The sequence below is a fragment of the Oryzias latipes genome, chromosome 2, assembly GCF_002234675.1.
Source record: "Oryzias latipes chromosome 2, ASM223467v1".
Lineage (NCBI taxonomy): Eukaryota > Metazoa > Chordata > Actinopteri > Beloniformes > Adrianichthyidae > Oryzias > Oryzias latipes.
This window is the reverse complement of record NC_019860.2, coordinates 22,328,412-22,347,706: the sequence shown is the minus strand read 5'-3', so window position 1 is coordinate 22,347,706 and position 19,295 is coordinate 22,328,412. Positions and strand designations below refer to the sequence as shown.

Here is a 19,295-nt window from a genome sequence, read left to right as displayed (position 1 = left end):
GAACACACGGCCTGCCAAGAGACGGAGCTTACCCTAAGTACTCTAATGAAACGCCGTAGGATTTTATCCACTCAGCAATTTACCGACTTTATATCTTGCCGCAGCATATTTGAGTTGTGACCGCGGGCGCACACAAGCCAAGGGTAAGTAACGTAACTGTGTGGTTGTTTCTGACAGACGACGACGGGTCGGATCAGAGCTCCGGCCACGAGACCCCGGCCAGCAGCTCCTCCCGCCAGGACCTGGACGCAGACGAGGGGAAGAAGAAGAAGAAGACCAAAGGGAAGAAGAAGGAGAAAAAGAGCAAAGGGAAGAAGAAAGCGGAGGATTCAGGAGACGAGCTGGAGAAGAAACCCAAAAAGAAGGGATTTGGCATCTTAAGGTTGGAGGTCTTATTCCTGATCTTCCACATCAAAAACGTCCTCATTAAAAATGCGGCTCTCGCTGTAAAAACAGGTGAAATATCCGATCCATTCCTCCTGTAAATGCAGAAATCGATACCACCCCTGCCCTACTTTCTCCTGCTTAAGTTTGAACAAATGACCCCACTGAGCCCAGCAGGATTATGGGATACAGGATGATTGTGTGTAATGAAGAGTATCCATTATTCCTCCATCCTGCTAAAGTCACGCGGACTCCGCACCAACCCATCAGCTTGTCGGCCGTTTATCAGCACGTCCCCATCGCGGTTCGAGGTGGTCCAATCCCCCCAACAGGAGTCCTTATCTGTTGGCAGTGACACGCTGTGGCCGGTGTATCGCCACACTTCCAACACTTGAGATTCAATTAGGCTGTGACGAGAGATAGCGCCGGCTGAGCGTCGGACTACCGATGGCCGATAAGAATCCAATCGGCCACAGTGTCAAGGGCGGTAATGGAAGACGCTGGGAGCCTGCTGGGGGGAAAGTAGGCCAGGAGTGGGAAGGGCGACATGAAGGACACGGAGCAGCAGAAGTGGGACGCTAAAGATCAGGCCGGCGGTCCTGGATCCTGATGGATCCTGACAGTTTCCCGCTCTGGTGCAGGAAAAACTGACACGGAGACCTTCTTCTAACCCCTTTGGCAGATATTTTGCTGTTGTTTTCTTTAAGGAAAGTCTGCCAGTGGGGTTAGAATTTAGCACTTTTTTCTGCTGCTATTGTAGTGTGGCGATTCATATTGAACAGTGACACAATCACGAAAGATTGGATTTTTCTTCGCTTTTCAAGACGCACAAAACGCTTACAACGTGTGTCCAATTATTCATCCACCCCTCATTCGTACCTGGTGATGGTATGGAACCCAGCTTTAAGATGGGAAGGTGAGGAGTCTTGCCCAAGGACACGGCGACGGTCGACCGGGGGGAGCAGGAATCAAACCGCTGACCCTTCAATCATTGGCTGACTGAGCCACTGCCGTCAGACAATTAACTAAAAAGGTCATTACAGCCTGAAATGAACACTTCCTCATCTTTTTTGCTGATATAACATTTTTGTGAACGCTTCAGCATCAACGTTGGATATTATTTAAAGACGACATCAACCGACGGCTGTTAGCCATGTTTGTCATGCGACATCGGGCATGGGCTGCCTGTGTTTTTTGCACACGTATGTGGCGTAAGGTCTTCACCCGGTTCGCCGGCGCATGTCCCTTTCAAATGGTGCAAATCCAGCGAATCTCGCTCTAACCCTAACCCAACTATTAATTTCTCCTTCACGATTCATTTTCAAACCGTTGGCGCTGCCGTGAAGTAAAACAGGCGCCATCCAGACGCCGTTACCAAATCCAAGTCCCTGTTTAGTCGAAGCTTAGCTGGTCTAACTTTAAACGCGCGTTCATTGGACATGCGGTTTGTACGTAGAACAACGTGATGAAAGACAAAGTTCCACATGATTAACTCTAAACTAGATGAGACTTGTTTGGGAAAAGAGGGTTCAAACTCAGACCTTGGGTATCAGGTTCAGCCAAACCGATGCAGAAGTGCCCATTAAAACAAACAGGATTTTAGTTCCTAACGTGCATTTCTATTGATCAAAATAGATGGAAACTAAACTCTACTTAGTAGATAAACTGTCACGTGCCACATGCAGCATTTGAGCTTTTCTCCATGCGGCGTGTGGCGGTGCCGCTTACATGCAGACTTCCTTCAAGTTTGCCAACAGCCGCTTCTCTCTGCAGCACCGACTCTATAAGTCAACCAAACCATGCTGTAAAAGCACCCCCCCCCCGGCTGGCCTTTATCCGGCCAACTTGATTATTATTGAACTTGAAATATGACTTAATTAGCCAGAGCTGGGCTCAGCCTGCTCGCCGCTCTTAAATGATATTTTACTGGGACGGCAGCATTAGGAAAAGGGCAGATTGGAACCACGCGACCTCAATTTACCTCCGCGGGGAAAGTGTGCCGCCGCTGTGGAGTGGCCTCTGTTTACTTGTTTTCACTGTCTGGGGGGGGGGGTTTGCTTTTGGCCGGCATGCCGTATTTTGCAAACGGCGGGGAAACGCTGACCTCTGGACGCCGCAGGTTTCTTTTTCTGAACCTTTCCACACTTCAAAATGGTTTTTAAAAATATTTGTTTTGATTTTTGCAAAGGCTTGTTTGGTGTCAGACTAAGTTAAAGGCTCACAGACGGACGCTGCCGTATTTTGTGGTCATTATCTCCGTGTCGGATCTTGGTCGTGACCATTTTCTGTGGTCCTCTTTGACTCAGCTGCTAAACCAGATAAACGAGCAGTTTGAATTCAGCAGGACCTGGATGCGTCTGCTTTCAGACTCTGGGGAACGCAGGCGCACCGGCTGTGTGTGGATGCGGCTGTCCGTCATCCTGCAGAGTCTGCTGAAGCCTGAAACGTCGCCTCAGGGCCAGCACCACTGAAAGAAAACAGGAGACAGTGGGCTTGGAGCTTTAGTCCTCAGTCGCTCCTCGGCAGAAGCCGACCTGCTCCCGGGTCTCAGATGTCCTCATCAAAGAAGGATATTTACTTTATTTTCCATAAAAAGATTCCCGCCTGTGACTTAGGTTGAAAGTGAAGGCCGGCCTGCAAAACCTTAAAGTCGGCCTCTTCTTCTCCGCCTTGGGTGAAAGTGACATTAATTCTGATGTGGAGGGCTTGCGTTTGAGCTCTCGCTCTGTGTTGTTTTTGGATCAGGATTAGACTCGTGGAGTTTTTTTTTCTAACATGAGGTCAGGGTTTGAAGGATACAGCTTGTGACTAACATACTTTGATTGTGTCATCAAACGGCTGCAGCGCTCCTCTGACATCCGCCGTGCTCTGAATGCATCATGAAGCTCTCTCTGCCTTTCAGATCCGTGTCACCGGATCTCACGCCGCCCCTCGGCTCTTCTCGGCCCCGACACGTCCCGTCTGTCCCGTCACTCTCCGCGCGGATCGATCCGAACTGTCAGTGTTAAGTCGCTGAAACGCCCAAGTTCCACCTTTCACCAGTTTGAGGGGCGCAGACGTCCTGATCTGCTGTTTACAAAACGATGTACGCTGTCAGACGGCCTCCGCCGCTCCCTCTCTAGAATCTGACAGGAAAGCAAGCCAATTAACATCAGCCGTTCCACTCTCACGCTATCTCAGAGCAGCAGGACGTGCAGGTCGGGAAGGCGGGCCGCACTCCCCGACGCTTCAGACACACGTGTTTGTTAAGTTTGAGGCTGGATTTACCACAAAGTTGATTCGTATAGTTCAGTTATTTAAGGCTAGATTTAAGACAAAATTAGGTTATAAGTGCAAATAAAGACAACGGCCCAACGGTAGTCAGGCTGAGATTTGAACCCGCAATCTTTACTCTGAGCTGCTTATAAATCGAAGAAGGTAAAGAAAAAAACAGCCAGGACTCTGCTGAAAAAACTTCTGATTCTGCTGCACATCAACCAAAATTCAAATCAAACAGCAGCTTCCATGTAAGCTAATGTAGTGTTCGCATGTTGCAGTTTCTCTTTTGTTATGCTTAAAGGCTTGAAAGACTGTAATAGTTTAGATATAAAAACAATTAACCATCATAGAGCCAGAATTCCTTCATTTTTGCTAAAGAAAAAACGGAGGGTTCAACCTTTGAACAAGGAGACAGTAAGCAAAGACACGAAAGCATGAAATAGGAGGCCGGGCCTCAAATCATGCTAAACCTGGCAGGGTTAGACAGAAGGAGGTGAGAGTGAAGTGAACAGAATAATCCTGGTGCAAACGATCCACGAAATTCACGTGGACACGGCTGCCCGGAAAATGGTCAAACCGGTCGTGGTTTGCTCTGTGAAAATGCGAAAATGTTCATGCACATTTTTTCTACAGGCGTGTTGCGGGCATCGTAGTGAACAATTATACAACACGTAAGGGTGAAAAAAGGTGAGATGCGGGCGTGCGCAAGGATTCCGAGCGAAGTTTGTGAGGACATCCTACGGCCGTCTGACAGGCACCCTTTTGTATCACGTGCACACCCACTGTGTTCGGTCAATAAGGAGGCTGTACCCACACCTTACCAATAACTATAGTTTAGCATTAGGCCACTGTAAAACAGCATTACCTGCATGCCATAAGAGCATGCAGCTTTCCCCCAACTCCATCTGGATGACGCTCATCTGCCGCACTATTTAAACATGTAGTTGTAGAGTTAGATAAGTTAATTCTTCTGTAAGAGTTCTGGTACGTCGCCTTGATGTGGACACCCCTGAGGTTTCTGCTTTTTTTCCGGAATCCATTTTTCATACAATGGTATGTCCCATTTTCATGACATCCCCTGCAGGCCGTTGGAGCCTCAGGGGAACTGTAAGCACACCCAAGGGCTCCCCTTTAAGCTACATTCAGCAACACACATTTAAGCAGCGGTTTGCAGCGAAAAGTCTATGTTAACATACGTAAATGGATGTTTCGGGGGCTCTACACATGTTTCTATGACCATTTTCGGGCTCTACGTACAAAACCTGAGGCTATTGAATGCGCTTTTTAAGTAAGACCAGGTTGAGCTTAGACCTGTCAGGGTCTAAGTACCAACCATTTTTGCAAAATTACAGTTTGTGCCCGGACGGAATTCTACGACACCAAGTGTTACAAAAATCTTGAGGAGAACCATGAAAGAAAAAAGCCTGGAGCGAGATTTGCGAGATCTCCACCGCTTCGACATTTCCAAGTCTACTCCATCTGGCGGACATGCGCTAGCAAACGGTAGCAAAGAAAAAAGTAGCCCCTCCCTGCTTGTCCCGTGTGAACATAATGGGCTAAATGTGTGTTCATGTTGTTGCTGTGTGTCCGTAGCTTCAGATGCGGCTGCTCCTCTCCACGACCCTCCACAAGCAACTCAAAAACCTGTACCATGTGACTGAGGCTAAACCATTGGATGTTGTGTACAGTTGCCAAGAAATTTAGGAAAATGACACATTTGTTGTCTAATTTTTTACTTTTAGCGAACGGCTTCATGGTTACCGTATAGGATGTGCCGCAGGCTGAAGGCGTAAAACCTGCTGGAACTGAAGTAACGGAGGAAAAAGTTGAGATCTCGGACGAGCCTTCATCAGGGTAGCGTAATCCCTCTGACATGTTTGCGTGGGCGTCTTAGCCTTGGCGTTAAGCTGCGACGGGGTTTGGTGGAGGTGCATTACTTAATCCTGTACTCTGTAGGTGGATCTCTTTGATCCGGCTTTTCATCGGCCATTTAAGGGTAGATGTAGAGCCTTTCAGAAGTCAGATTGATGCATTTGAGAGAGAAAAAAACGTATATTTAACCTCCTGAGATGAACCTTTCTCCTGATTCTATTCATGCGTCTGATATAATTTGTATCTTAAGGGCTTCCCTATGGAGTATTTGATACATGCATTGGTGGCAGCCATGCAAATCTTTGGTTATTATCCCGTCTCGTCTGCATTTCTTTAAACCTTTTTTATTTTATTTTAGCTTTAGCTGGTCTGTCATATCAGTAGTATATCCCATCACTGTCCCTAAGTCTCACCCTCATCCTCCGAAACTGTTGAAAAACAGTCTGCAGGAGCAGCAAATCGCCCTTGACACAGGAAGCCATTTCCTTTTTCTTTCCATAACTCTGATTTCTCCCCGCTCGATTCCTGACGCCTTACATATGAAAAGCTGCCAAGTATCTTTTTTTTTTCACCATCTGTGAAAATAAGCTTTCACACAGCAGAAGCAGCTTCCTGTACTCACTATTGAGGCATAATTCTAATTTACAACTTTGCCATGGAGGCAAACAGACGAAGGGCGCTATCACTGTCAACAGCCGCCGGAAAACAAATTAACTTTTTTCCTCCCTTTTTTTCGCTCCCATTCGGGGGGAATAGGCAGCTCTTCCTGGAATGATGTGCAGGTTTATTGGTCTTGATGTGAGCTGCCAGTCAAATTTCAGAGGGACAGTGCAGATGAGGAAATCCTTCTGCATATATATCAGCCGATAAAGGAGCAGTCGGAGCATCCCCTTGAAATGTGTCCTCCTTTCCTCACGCCAGAGCCCCGTTTTGGGTTTTTTTGTCTTCTAAAGCGTCGTACATCTGCTTCCAAGCGTGTTTGGCTCCCGGCTGCTCTCAGATTTACGGCTGTGCCGCTCAGAGATGAGGGAAGAGGTGAAGCAGCCGTTTGACCGTGGAGTAGCTCCACTGGAGCCACTGGAGAATTAATTACTTCGTTCATGGGCTTGGAACGACCCGTTTACCTTCTCCTGGATCCTCCTTGGAAGTTGAGAGGCCTCAAACCCGTTCACCTTTGATCCCAGGGATGAATGGTTTTAAGGAGCAGAATGATGCCGTCACTCCTCGTTTATGCGACCTCCCGAACCGAGGAACCTGATCCCCTCCTCTCTGCAGCGAACTATTACCCATACGGCAATTATCAAACGAGACTATGAGCTAAGGCCTCCATTTGTGTCGATAAGTTTCACGATCCATCATGGAACCGACCCGTCTGTAGAGCATTTGTAGCGACCGGACGCCTCTGCGGCCAACTGCCCATCGCTCACCGGACAATTAAAGCCATTCCTCTGACCACAGGAAATGGTGACAACCAATTAGGTTATGATTCCAAACGACAAACATTCACTCTGTACAGGAAGGGATTCCACCTCCAATAGGAGCTTTGTGGGATGGATGGCCTTCCTTTTGCTAATGACAGACACATGGAAGACCTTGTCCCTAACCCCGCCCCTGCTGACCACACATGGCGGTTAAGTCTAGAGAGGCATGACGATCTTCCCTTGTTGGGGACTCTAGTTGGGGAACAATCCAATATTGTTAAGATTTTACAATTTTAACCTTGGTAACAGATCAGTTTAATATTTTTTTCACACGATTCATGAAGGGAAAATCCAACAGAGCTGGAGCTTGGAGATCTGCACTATCGTAATAACAAATGTCCCTTAAAAAATGGTACCGAGTGCAGATGTAGCCGAGCGCCAACAGCCAACCCTTTGGTTATCAACGCCAACAGCGTTGATAACCAAAGGGTTATCAACGCCTTTAGATGTTCTAACGTACTTTTAAGGTGCATCCATCCAAACTGCTGCATTATCCATCTATCTTCTAGATTTCTCATAGACTTCTGTAGAGAAATAAACAGCTGTTACTCAGTCATTTTATTGGTCAGAATAACCATTCTTGCTCTGATACCATTTTTTTTAAATCATCTTCTTGATAGTCCTCTTTTTTCCCACCATACCTGTCCAATCAGATGCCTCAATAAAAGTGGGTGGAGCCTTCTAGCCCTCTACGTCCAACATTCAGAATGTTTGACAATCGGTAGGTGTGTGACCTTCCAACAAGCTCACTCCTGATTGGTTGAGAGTGGTTGCCACGGATGCTCAAAGCGACTCGGACCAATCACCGCTAAATCATGACCCGTGTCTCCAACATGGTGGCGTCCGTACCACAAACGAAATGGCGTCTGCAGGGACTTACCTTGTTTCTAACCGTTTTCTGTGAATGGCGTCACACTCGCTCAGTGAAATTCTACAGTCGCTGGTAAACTCGCGTTTTTCTGTCGTCCACCAGAGATCCCGATCTTACCCGGCAACCGGACAGCGCAGCACCCAGCGCTGGACCTACTGCCAGTTTTATGTTTTGCTTTTCTGCGACCATGCATAGATCCCACACACCCCCACCTCCACCGCGGTGGTGCACGATGGAGGCTCAAAGCCCAGTGGTCTTGTTAAATATTAACGGCTCCCCTGGCAGACGTGGGGGGGGGGGGCAGGGCGAAAGACCAGACAAATTGCTGGGAGCGTAAGATTTTATTGTGGCGCTGATAAAATATGTCTCAGCAGCAGAAAGCAAACAACGAACGAGGGGCCCATATTCCTCTGGACGGGCCTGAATGATGCAGCCGCGGCTCAGAGGTGCCCCCGGTTGGTCACTTTTCCCACCTTTGCTGCGGTTTTTTATTTCCTTGTTTTTGTCCTCCGTCTTTCATCACTCTCTCTTTCTGAAGTATCCTCCACTCCAGGGACCTCCCTGATAATGACGAGCCTGCGGTTCTCCGGGGATTCACCTCGCCGCGCCGCGCCTTCGTACCTGCCTCCTCTCCAGACCTTAAATTAGACTCATTTAAGGAGCGTCATGACACCATTCCTCCCCTTTTTTCCACCACCCCTGTGATGACATCATTGTTTTTACGGCGCGCTGAACTGACGAGAACCTCAGAGGACTTGAATTCTCGTTGCTTTTACTGATCTCTGAGTTTTTTTATGAGTGGGGGATTAGATCCGCCTCCCACGGCGCTAAATTATTCATGCGTTTTAAGTGAAGCTACTACAATTAACATCAGTCGCTTCTGACTGCAGTTTTTCCATCCTGCCACCATTAAGGGGGGTAGATTCGGCCTGATTTGTGGAAGAAATGTAGTGTTTTTTTTGTTTTGTTTTTACTGATGGTCGTCTCTGAATAAGTGTCATCCCAACTTACAGATGTTCTTCTCCTCTAGTTTTCTGCTTCCACTGGAGCTGTGGGCTCTTGTGCAAACACATACAGAGCAATCTAATTACGGTGGTATCATTTCTGCCTGGCTGCGTTACAGTTTCTCCCTGCACAGCAGCTTCCCTCTATATATTCCTATAAGCTTCTTACTTTTCCCCAGCCAGGCTTTCACAAGAGCTCTGCTTCATCCAGTCCTATCACCACTGTTCTCTCCGTTTTCCTCTTTTTCTACTCCGTTTGCGTTCACGCTCCAAAGGCAAACGCGGCGTTTAGCCACCTTCCTTCTTTTCCTTCTCATCCCCTTGAAATCTTTGTTCTCTTTTTATTATGTTTAAGGCAAATAAAACACCCGGCTGTTTTTCGAGCGGCCTGCAGCTTCCGCCTTAAATCTGCTGCAAAGCATCTCGATTTCTGAGATGAAATTAAAGCTATAAATTAAATTAATGGTTATTCTTGTGGAGGATTTATAAGCTGGTTCTTCTGAAACGAATAAGAACCAAAATGAATGGTTTTACAGGCCACTTTCCAGCCAGTTTTTACATCAAAGTCAAAGCCGCTCTAATGAAACTTTTACTTGTTTAATAAAAATATGATCTACAGAACTTAAAAAGGATTTGATTTTGCAGATTCACTGGTCATAAACCACACAAAGTTCAAATAATTTGACTTAAAACCCTAATACTTAGCTGCATTTTTAACCTTTGAACTATTTTCACTTTTAACCCATGAACTCTTATCAAAAAGGGACAAAAATGATCTGGAAAAGAGAGGATGCTGGGATTTGTTTTGAAGAAAAAACACTTGCAGCAGCAGTTTTTGACCAAAAGTGTTGCGGTGGATCCAAATGACCAGCAGTCATCTTTAAAACTGAATAAATGGACTTTAAATGGACTTTTTTGGCTCCTAAAACATCTGAGAGTCTTCACCTCTGTCGAAGTCTTTGATCTGAGTATAGAAGACGAACCCTGATCTACATTTTTATGGACATTTAGACGCGTTTACATAGTTTTCAGTGGAAGTGGTCGCTTGAACGCCGTTGCCGAGGGCGACGTCAGCGAAGCATTACTTTTCGGTAAACACGGCCATCGTAGCTTTAGCTTTTCTGATGTGAGAATAGAATTCTCTGCAAAATAACTTTGCTTGTTGTCCACCAAGAGGCGGATACACAGCGCTGCTCTGGGTTCCAGATCTAATGCTTTAGTCACAACTGCCCATAGGGGTGGATATGGGCTGTCCAAACCTGTAGTGGGTACACAGATGGTCTGCAGGAAGTATCAAGGGTCGTAGATACCGCTTGGTGAGCTGGTGGAGAGAAAATGTTCAGGCACATTTGTTTCTACGAGCATGGCGGCAGGTCGTAGCGACCACCTTGACAAAACGTAAGTGGGGAAGATGCAGGCGGGTTGTACAGATTTTTCACTTTTTTAGTTTGTGTAGACATCCTTCTGGCATTTATGTGTCCCGTGCACGCACCGTGAACGACAGCAACACTTACACGTAAGAACTTGGAAGGCAACGTCCATTAGCCTTACCAATATGCTGAAAATGGTACGTTCCATTTGAGGTGGCCATATGAGCCTCAGGGGAACTCTCCTCCTTCCTACGAACCTCCATGGACCCGGACAACCCAAAAATCCTCTAGCACCCGTACAGATCAACCCCCCTACGGGTGCATGGGGTGTTTCCTGCATTTCTCATACAAAGCAAACCATGAAATCCATTTGGATGAAGTGGAAACATGCCAGGGAATAGAAGCTTCTCGGGGAGTCTGGATTCTTCTATACATGGTTTATAAATTGAAAAAAATCCGATGATTGTCTGATGTGTTGTTTTTTTTTTTTTTGTCATGCATCAACTGTTGAAGCAAACGCTACAAATAGAATGGAGTAAAAGGCTTCAAATGGTAAATGAAACCATCGTTGACAGTTTCTCCCAGTTTCATCCAATCCATGCAAACTCAATATTATCTACATGGGTGTAAAGTGTGACAACTGTGTGTTTTCTGAATTGGGATATTATTTACAAAAGAAACATATACTGGCATTATTTCCAATTAAATCAAATAGCCAACTAAAAGTGACTTTTTAAAGACTTATATCTGTATTTTTTTTTTCTGAATCATTTGGTGTGAGAAGTGGGATATCAGGCAGAACATGAGCATCCGTGAGGCATTAGGGCTTCAGATCATATCTATACTCAAAAATCTCACTATATTTTCATGATTACCATGATTTCCTGATCAGTTTCTGGTCATTTTACAGGTTTATCCCTGAAAGTGTGCATATATTCTGTATTCTTCTACTCTCTTTACTGTTGTCTCTGCGGTTGTTCTGATCTGAGCGCTGAACCTCCCCCCCCCCCCCCCCCACACCCCCCCTGAGCGTCGATCGCAGGTACCTTCAAGAATTTCATCAGATCTGCAAGTATGAGCAGAGAGAAACACGCGAACCCTCCCCAAGTAAATGATTAGCTTGTCTTAAGCGTGGCAAAACGGACTTCCTACACACTCACCGCCAGCAAGACGGCATTCTCACACGGCGGCGATAACCAACCACCCACCGGCTCTCTCTGTTGCAGCAGATAACAAAGCTTATTAAGACTACACACAGCCGCGCGCTGTCAGGATTGTTGTCACAATTGCGGCGAACAAAGAACTCCCGCTGTGGAGGACGAGAGAGCGGCATTGATTTGCACAAAGATTTAAACGTGGCCGTTCGTCTGCACAGATGAGATATGCAACGGATTTTTCGTTTTTTTTTCTCGTCGTGTTGCGTTTTGTTAAGAAAATTGTCTGTAATAGTTTGTGTGATGGCCCCTCCGGTGCCCCGCGGGCCCTCTCTTCCCGCCGGGCTAATTGCGCGGGTCAGCCGGGTGACACCGGCGCTCTCGGCTAACTGTGATCTGGCTTACAAAGGGGGCCTCATTAGAGGGCCGTTAACTGCAGCGAGCGCACGCCGCCTCTCCTCCCGCCACCGTAATGAGAATGACAGTTGCTGTCGTTTTTTTTTCCAGTCTTTCTGGTAAAATGTACTAAACGAAAACTAATTTTTTTTTCTTTTTTTGCATAAAAATGTGTCTATTTTAGCGGGGTTTTTTTCCAGATCTGCGGCGGTTACAATAGAAGGGAAAGAATGAGGTGAAATTGGGAGCAGCAGGCTAATGATGGCAGCGACACTCTAAGAATGGTTCCCAGTGGCTTCAGGGACGGTGGGGAGCGTCCTAAACGGGACGCCTAGTCCCGGACCCCTCTTTTCCGCTAACGAGGGTTTGATGAAGTGGCCGTGCTAACTTAACGAGGTGCCTTGATCTGGGAAGGGGGGAGCTTTGAGAGTAAATATGTGCTTTACCTGAAAGCTGCTACCAACATCTGTAAGAAGCAGGAGAGAAGTGATGGAAGAAAAGAGATAAAGGGAACAAAAAAGGAAAGAAACTGGGCTCTTGGCGACGGTAAAGAGTCTTTGGTGATGAATAAGGGATAATGTATGGGGGGGGTAACCACTTCTCATGGCAGGTACATGTCTCTAATTGGGTGCCCTAATCCCATTGGCTGTCACCCCCTCCCCCTCCCTTTTTACTTTTAGACAATGCGCTGGGAAAAAGAGGCTCTCCAAATTAATGCAGATATAATGATGGGTCCAACTGTGGACCTCTGCTCCCTCTGAATGCTGATGAAGGTGTGTGTGTGTGTGTGTGTGTGTGTGTGTGTGTGTGGGAGGCGGGACAGATCTTCCCGGGAACCCCGGCAGATAAAGCCGGGGATTTTGGTCACTCATTTCCTGTGTTTTCATGTCCTCCTAATTATACTTCCATTGAAGTGGAAGGTGAATCCTGTCTGTCGTTCCTCCATCACTGCTTTCTGTCTGCTCTCCTCAGTTCCTCTGAGGTAATTGGGAGTCTGCAGCATAATGTGGGAGTGCTCAAATCAAAATAGTTCCAAGAAGAAGGGGAAAAAAAACAATCTGGAAGAAAAAAAAAAAGAGGGATGCAGCAGCAAGCAGCACCCACGCCGTTCCTGCTGCAACGGATCTCAAGGAACCGGGGTGGAAAAGCATGAAAGCAAGCAGAGGCTTAGCAGCCGTGATGTCACCGTGAGAAAAACAAAAATAGGACGTGACTGCCTTAAACTCCCCAAAACGGCTCAAACCATTCGAGGGCAAATGGAGGAGGCAGCGGTTTTTCCGTTCAGCAGTCATGGGTGATTTTTCTCCTCGCTGCATTAGGCTCTCTGATCTTCCCTTGAAGACGCGCTTAACGCTGATCTGGGCTCGCTTCCGTGAATGCCAACACCCACTCAGCTACTTGTTCCAGTTCCAATCAACTGATGAGCCAAAAGAAAAAAAAAGAACTTTAAGTCAATTTTGAAAGTGTTTGAAGTTAGCCTGAACTTCTATCAGGAAAGGGTCAGCTAAAGGAAATAAATGGTCAGTTACTAGAAAAAGTTGCTTTTCGTCTGCTACCCAAACCACATGCACCTACCGTCCCCCCCTTTGAGCTTTTCTGCAGGCGACAGGCCCGGATCCTTGGTGCTGGATCCAACCGTGGCCCGTCAGAGGAGCTCTGGACACTGGGCCCCCGGGCCAGGCTCCAGAGCGGGGCCCCGGTGACGCCAACCTGGGCCTCTGTAACTGAAACTGGTTGGTTTCTACTAATAAAGGGGGTTCTGAACCCTTCACTGTTTGGCTCGCCACCTAGGACTGATTGTATGCGAGAACTGGACAGAGTGACCCCTCCCCCCTGCATTCCAAACAGGAAGCCCCCCCCCCCCCCCCCCCCCCCCCCCCCCCCATCTCCAAAAAGCCAAAGTGCCAAAAAATTGTATACAAACATGGCTAATATAAGTAAAGTTTATCCACAAATAGTAACGGCTGGACAGTTGGTCAAGTGTGGAACTGGCATCCAGGAAACAAGGGTTCAATTCCCAGCGTATGCAACAATGAGCTCCATTCCTTGGTGCTTCATACTACTGTCTAATACCCATGTAGCCACAGGGAGGCCCAGTTCTGGGTCACCCTGTGTTGGTTCCCAGCCTGGATAAAATACAGGGCTAGGTCTTGAAGGGCACCCAGCGACAGCTGAAGGGATATGCCGAAAGGTGAACAGTTTAGTCTCAACTACAGAAGGGGTTTATGCAAATACACACCTCGTGTGTCAAAAGATTCATAACCCCCCTATTGTAACAGCAACGTCTGCCCAACACTCGAAGCCTTCAGGTCTTATCTGTTTGCTCAGCTGCTGGACGGGATAAGTTAAAAAAACAAAAACAAGCATTTACTAGCAAAAGGGCAGACCTTAAAAGCCCCAGCACCCATTGGCCTGTTAAGAAACTGAGGATTTGAGCATCCCACTTAAATATATGTAGGTCAAAGGTTTTTTTTTTTTTTTAGTGAATGGAATGGAAACTTCGCATGCAACCAGCCGCATAGAGGCTTTTTGGTGAACTGGGCAATGTGGTTTGTTTATTGATGCGCTTCAGTCTGGAAGTTCAGTAGGCCTGCTTACGTGAAGTCAATTATATCTGGTGTAAAGTCATTTATTACAAATAAGTGGAGGTCTGAAAGACCCTTGAAAATGGTGTTTTGGGTGTTTTTAACAGCTTCTTAGCTGCAGAAAAGATGGTGCCAAACTATACTTTAACCCTAACTTCTAACCGTGTTTATAATTGTAGAAACACTTTAATGAAAGCCTAAAACAGGAAAAACTGTAACTGTTAAGGTCGCCAGTTAAAATAAAGTTGTTGTTTTTTTGATGGGCGACAGGGGGAAACTGACATTGATGTCTGCAGCCAGGTCCTCCTGGGTTCTTTGTGGAGACGATGGAGAACAAGTATGAAGAAGATTAAGCTCAAAATGATGTTCCTTTATGCAAATCAATGTGAATCAGGAGCAGACGAAAAAAGGGCAGTTTGGAGAAATAATAGAAAAAACGCTGGGCGGGGCCACAAACTCCCTGCATCCACTTGTACACAGACAAATCCATGAACGTCTTTACTTTCTTCGTCTGAGCTGGAATATTAGATTAAAAGATAAGGTTGCAAAAGAGAAGCAGTCAGTTTTTTAGTGTGTGAAAATCCAGAATCTCCTCCATCAAGAAAAATAATTGTGATTTTCTTCCGTTTTGCATTCTGCACAGAACAACTTAGCTCACATCTGACCTTCTGTTGGAAACCAGGACCCACACAGGTGTTTGAGGAGCCAGGAAGATGAGCTAAAAACCACACTAATTGGTTTGTGGGACGGTGCCAGGCAGATGTGGCACCTCTGTCCAGGTTCCCGCTCGGCCGGGGCCAGCAGGTTGCTATTCAGGCCACGTGTCAGCCTGTAGCCGGAATGAGAAGTGCCACGCCGCTAATAGATAAACACAGACATTAAATGGGCTCAGCAGGAGCTCTGATGAAAGAAGAGGACGGAGGGAAGCTGGCAAAGTCTGAAAATGTTTCCGCAGAAGAAGATGGCCACGTTTTTCCTTCATTATAACTCGGGCAAAAGGTGATGAGTTTGTTTGCAGAATGAGAATGGGAAGCGTCTGGGTGATGATGATGATGATGATGGTAATGGCAGCGCAGATAAGGAAACATAACCCACTGTGGTGAAATGGTCCGTATGCTCTTCCTGCGGCCGCGCGCACCGACTCACACTGAGGTCTGCCGCTGCGACATTATAACCGCATCTATCATTAAGCAGTCTTTTCCCAGGCAGAGCCGCTAATGAACGCGCACGACTGAGCGTGTTTGTCTCCCAGCGAGAGTGTGTCAACATTTGGAGAGCTGATGCAAAGGTGGGGCCGTGTGTGCGTCTCGTGCCACAGCGACGGGTATTTTATCAAAACCGGTGGAGCTCGTTTTGCCTGAAAAATGCTCGTTGTTTCATCATAAAAGCCTCTGAAAGGATTGCTAATAAACCTCATCTTCAAAATAAAAGCGTCAGCAGACATCACTAACATGTCTAGTGGTTTAGTCGAACTGTAAATATCTAAAAAGAATACATGTTTTTCATTATTTTTCATTTTCTAAATGAATTATTTGATCGTCTTTCCGTCTGTCGGTTTCCTAAAATCTCTTCAGGGCTGTCAGGAAAAAGATTGAAGACTCACACAAGGACAGAACAGACGACAAGAGCAGGCATCTTAGGGGAAAAAAATGACAACAATCTGTGCAAAGAAACACACAAAGTCTCCCTCAGTGTGATCCCCCCTAAAGGGCAGGAACTCTGACAACAACCGATATTCCATTAAAACCTCAAATCCTGTCCAAAATCCTGCTCTATAGTTTCAACTTGGTGTGCTGGGAACCAAGGATGACCCCGAAATATCAACCCCCACCTCAAAGCAGGAGGTGGAGACATTATGGTTGGGGGTCTTCCCTGCTCCGGGGACAGAACATCTCACCACACCGGATGAGTAGACTTGACCTCAGTGTGAAACAGACCCTAAAACACCACCAAGAGACCGAGCAGCAGCCTGAGAGGAAGCCCTCAGAACATGCATGTCCAAAGTCCGGCTCCTTTCATTCAAACCACAGTGGACTGTACTTCTGAATGATTGAAATGTAGAAGTCTACAGTGAGCCTTTTATCATATGTAATATGTCATGTTTCATATTAACCCAGATTTTTTTCTTCTTTTTAAGATGTTTTAATTTAACATCTGTAAAGGAAGCTGATAGGTTGAGTCGAGGTTATGGACCTCTGACTCCCAACAAGGGAGAAGTTCTGAGTAGATGGGCTCTTCTGGATGTTTGGGTTTGTTTTAGAAATAAAGATCTGTCATTTCTTTTAACATTTACATCAATATCTCCTCACTGTTTGGCCCCCACTGAACCTCTGTCCATCCATCCATCCATCCATCCATTTTAAAGCCTGTTTTGGGGTCCCGGGGTTCCTGGTTCTCAAACTGAAACTGAAAGATTTCATCCAAACGCTCCATCTCATGCTGAATCACATGAAGTAATACGTTTGTTGAAACGACTTCTGGAAGTAACGTCGTGAAACCTTTTGCTGGGTGTGATTCTCTCGGTTTGATCGTGTTTTTGTTTTTTTGTTCCAGATTTGGAAAGAAAAAAGACGACAAGAGCAAAGATTCAAGCAAAGTGTCGAAAAGCAAGCTGGACGCTCTGAGCGAGGAAGAGTTGGACCAAAGAGACGGGTACGAACAGCAAATGGATTCTAGTGTCTGATGCTGCGTTCACGCCGCCTTCGGCAGCGCGTGTCCGATCAACCGCTTTCAATGACAGGAAACGCTCGTGAACACGCGTTCTGGGCTTCCGCTTTCAACACATTAACACTCACGCAAGCTTCTACGAACGTTTTGGGCTCCTGCTACAAAATGTGCAACTATTGAACACGCGTTGAAATTTAAACTAGGTCAACCGATGACCAATCTGGGACTCGGATTTGGTAGCCAATGGTAGTAAGAGAAGAAGAAGAAGCCCTTCCCTGCGTGTACAGTGTGAGCACAAAATGTTAAACGCGTTATTGATGGCAGTTGTGAAAGTAGCCAAACAGATGAGAAAATGGCTTTAACTACACTGTTTATGTTCTTTCAACTACCGTAACTTCAGCCAAATGAATGTCATTCCAACGGATTCGGAAGTGGAGGAAAGTGGTTTTGCACCGTGAATCAGCTGATTCACGTTGATTGCGTAAACGGTTGAATAGCTATGGTATCTTAAAGACTATGGTTGTGTCCGAATTCCTTCCCTCCTCATTTTAGAGAGCGTTCTCCGTTTTCTAGTTTCTCAGAAGTCTCTGCCAAAAACCCGTGTGCATCCATGCTCACTATATCGGCGAAAACAGACCACATTGCATTGCTTCGAAACGTTTCTTACCAAACAAAGGCAGTTAAATGTATTTTTTCAATAAACCAGCAACGTTTTCATCTTCAGAAGATAGAAGATTCATAATCGTGGCAAAACGCTCATAGCAAGTAGCTTTTAACTTTGTGAAATTGACGACGTCATATCCACATTTAAAAAAAAAAAGAGAGTAGTGAGCATGGTGTCCGAATTGCTTTTAAAATTCAGGGCACTACATAGTGCTGCACCAGTTGGGGTTAAAGGGTTAAATGACGGTTTAAGTTGTTTCTGCTTGTAGAGTAACAGGCTCCTCCCTTCCACTCTGACAGCAGTGACCCGCGTTATGGCGATGCCCGCTCCGGTTACATCACCCCCGACCGAGGTTCCCTCCCAGACTACGACGACGATGACAGCGACCCCAACTACGCCCGCGTCAACAACTTCCGCCAGGCCCCTTCCCCGCTCTTCCAACCCAGCCGCACTCCTTCCCCGGCGATGCCAGCGGGACAGAGCGGTCAGCTCCACCCCGCCGCTGAAGAGTTCGACGGGCTGTACGCCAAAGTCAACAAGTCCAGACCTCCACCTGCTTCCCAGAACCAGCAGCAGGTGTACGGAGACAGGTGAGACGAGTCAACCTGAGGAGACGTTTTGAGACACAACTATTTAGTTCCAAGAGAGTCCACTACTGAAAACTTGTAAGACTGACCATCAAAACAGAAATTTCCCAAACAACAGATTCAGAGTAACGGTTTATGTGCTGAAAACCTTTTAGCTTAACCATCATAGGCTGTACAAAAGAACTGGACTGAGCCAGTGTGATGTCATCTATTTTTAAGAAAAAAGTTTAAAAAAATTCGGAGACCGGACGATTTTTTGACGTCGTCAGTGGTAGGCGTGTGGCAGTAAATGACTGATAGGAGGATCTCCAAGGACCCGAAAACCGTCTGACGTTTGGCCGACTTCAGACGACCCCCCCTGCCCCATGCTGTCGTCCAACTGCCACCGTCCAATTGCTAGAAATCGCAGTGCGGGCACTTGATGAGGGCTGTTGACATGGGGCGGATGCCCGCCGATGACCAGATGTTGCCCGTGGGTCCTGCCTATGAATCCCGATGTGATTGGACGCTTGGACTTTCGTTTCAGGCACTGAGCCTTTGCCCCGACTGGGTTTCAAAATCAGGCGTGCCGCTTTTATTATATAACCCCCCCGGCTGGTGGACGGTAGGACTTGATATGGACGACCACCATCCGGAGACGTTTACACATCGTCCATTCAGGATGGCTGCTAGTCGGCGATCCAGCTGCCACCGCCATGTGGCCGCCCAATGATGTTGGACGTGGGGGCCGGCAACCTCCAACTACTTACTTTGATGCATTTCATTGGTCAGTTCATAACTTGAAGAACTTGCACTGTAGAAAAATATCATGACTTTAACGAGGATTATCAAGAACATGATTTTAAAAGAATGAATGGGTATTCTGACAAATGGATGGAATTTTGGCTTCTTGGAGCTGGTGGGTTCTTCTCGTTTGGAATGCCATGGGGGGGGAGGGGTCACTCAGTCCAGTTTTCATATACAGTCAATGGTCGGTAAAAGAGGACATCTGAGAATGAACCA

The 19,295-nt window shown here is 46.6% G+C and overlaps 1 protein-coding gene across 2 annotated transcripts in view; it reads left to right on the top strand.

Annotated features, from left to right (window-relative positions):
* Window positions 1-19,295, top strand: part of LOC101164537 (partitioning defective 3 homolog B) — a 167,734-nt gene that overhangs the window by 96,485 nt on the left and 51,954 nt on the right. The window contains exons 19-21 of one of the 2 annotated variants that reach the window (XM_023966113.1): window positions 178-382; window positions 16,929-17,027; window positions 18,009-18,296. In XM_023966113.1, the coding sequence (XP_023821881.1) occupies window positions 178-382; window positions 16,929-17,027; window positions 18,009-18,296 (592 nt within the window). Of the gene's footprint in view, window positions 1-177; window positions 383-16,928; window positions 17,028-18,005; window positions 18,297-19,295 lie in introns of both variants that reach the window. The other variant, XM_023966108.1, reaches the window with a different exon arrangement.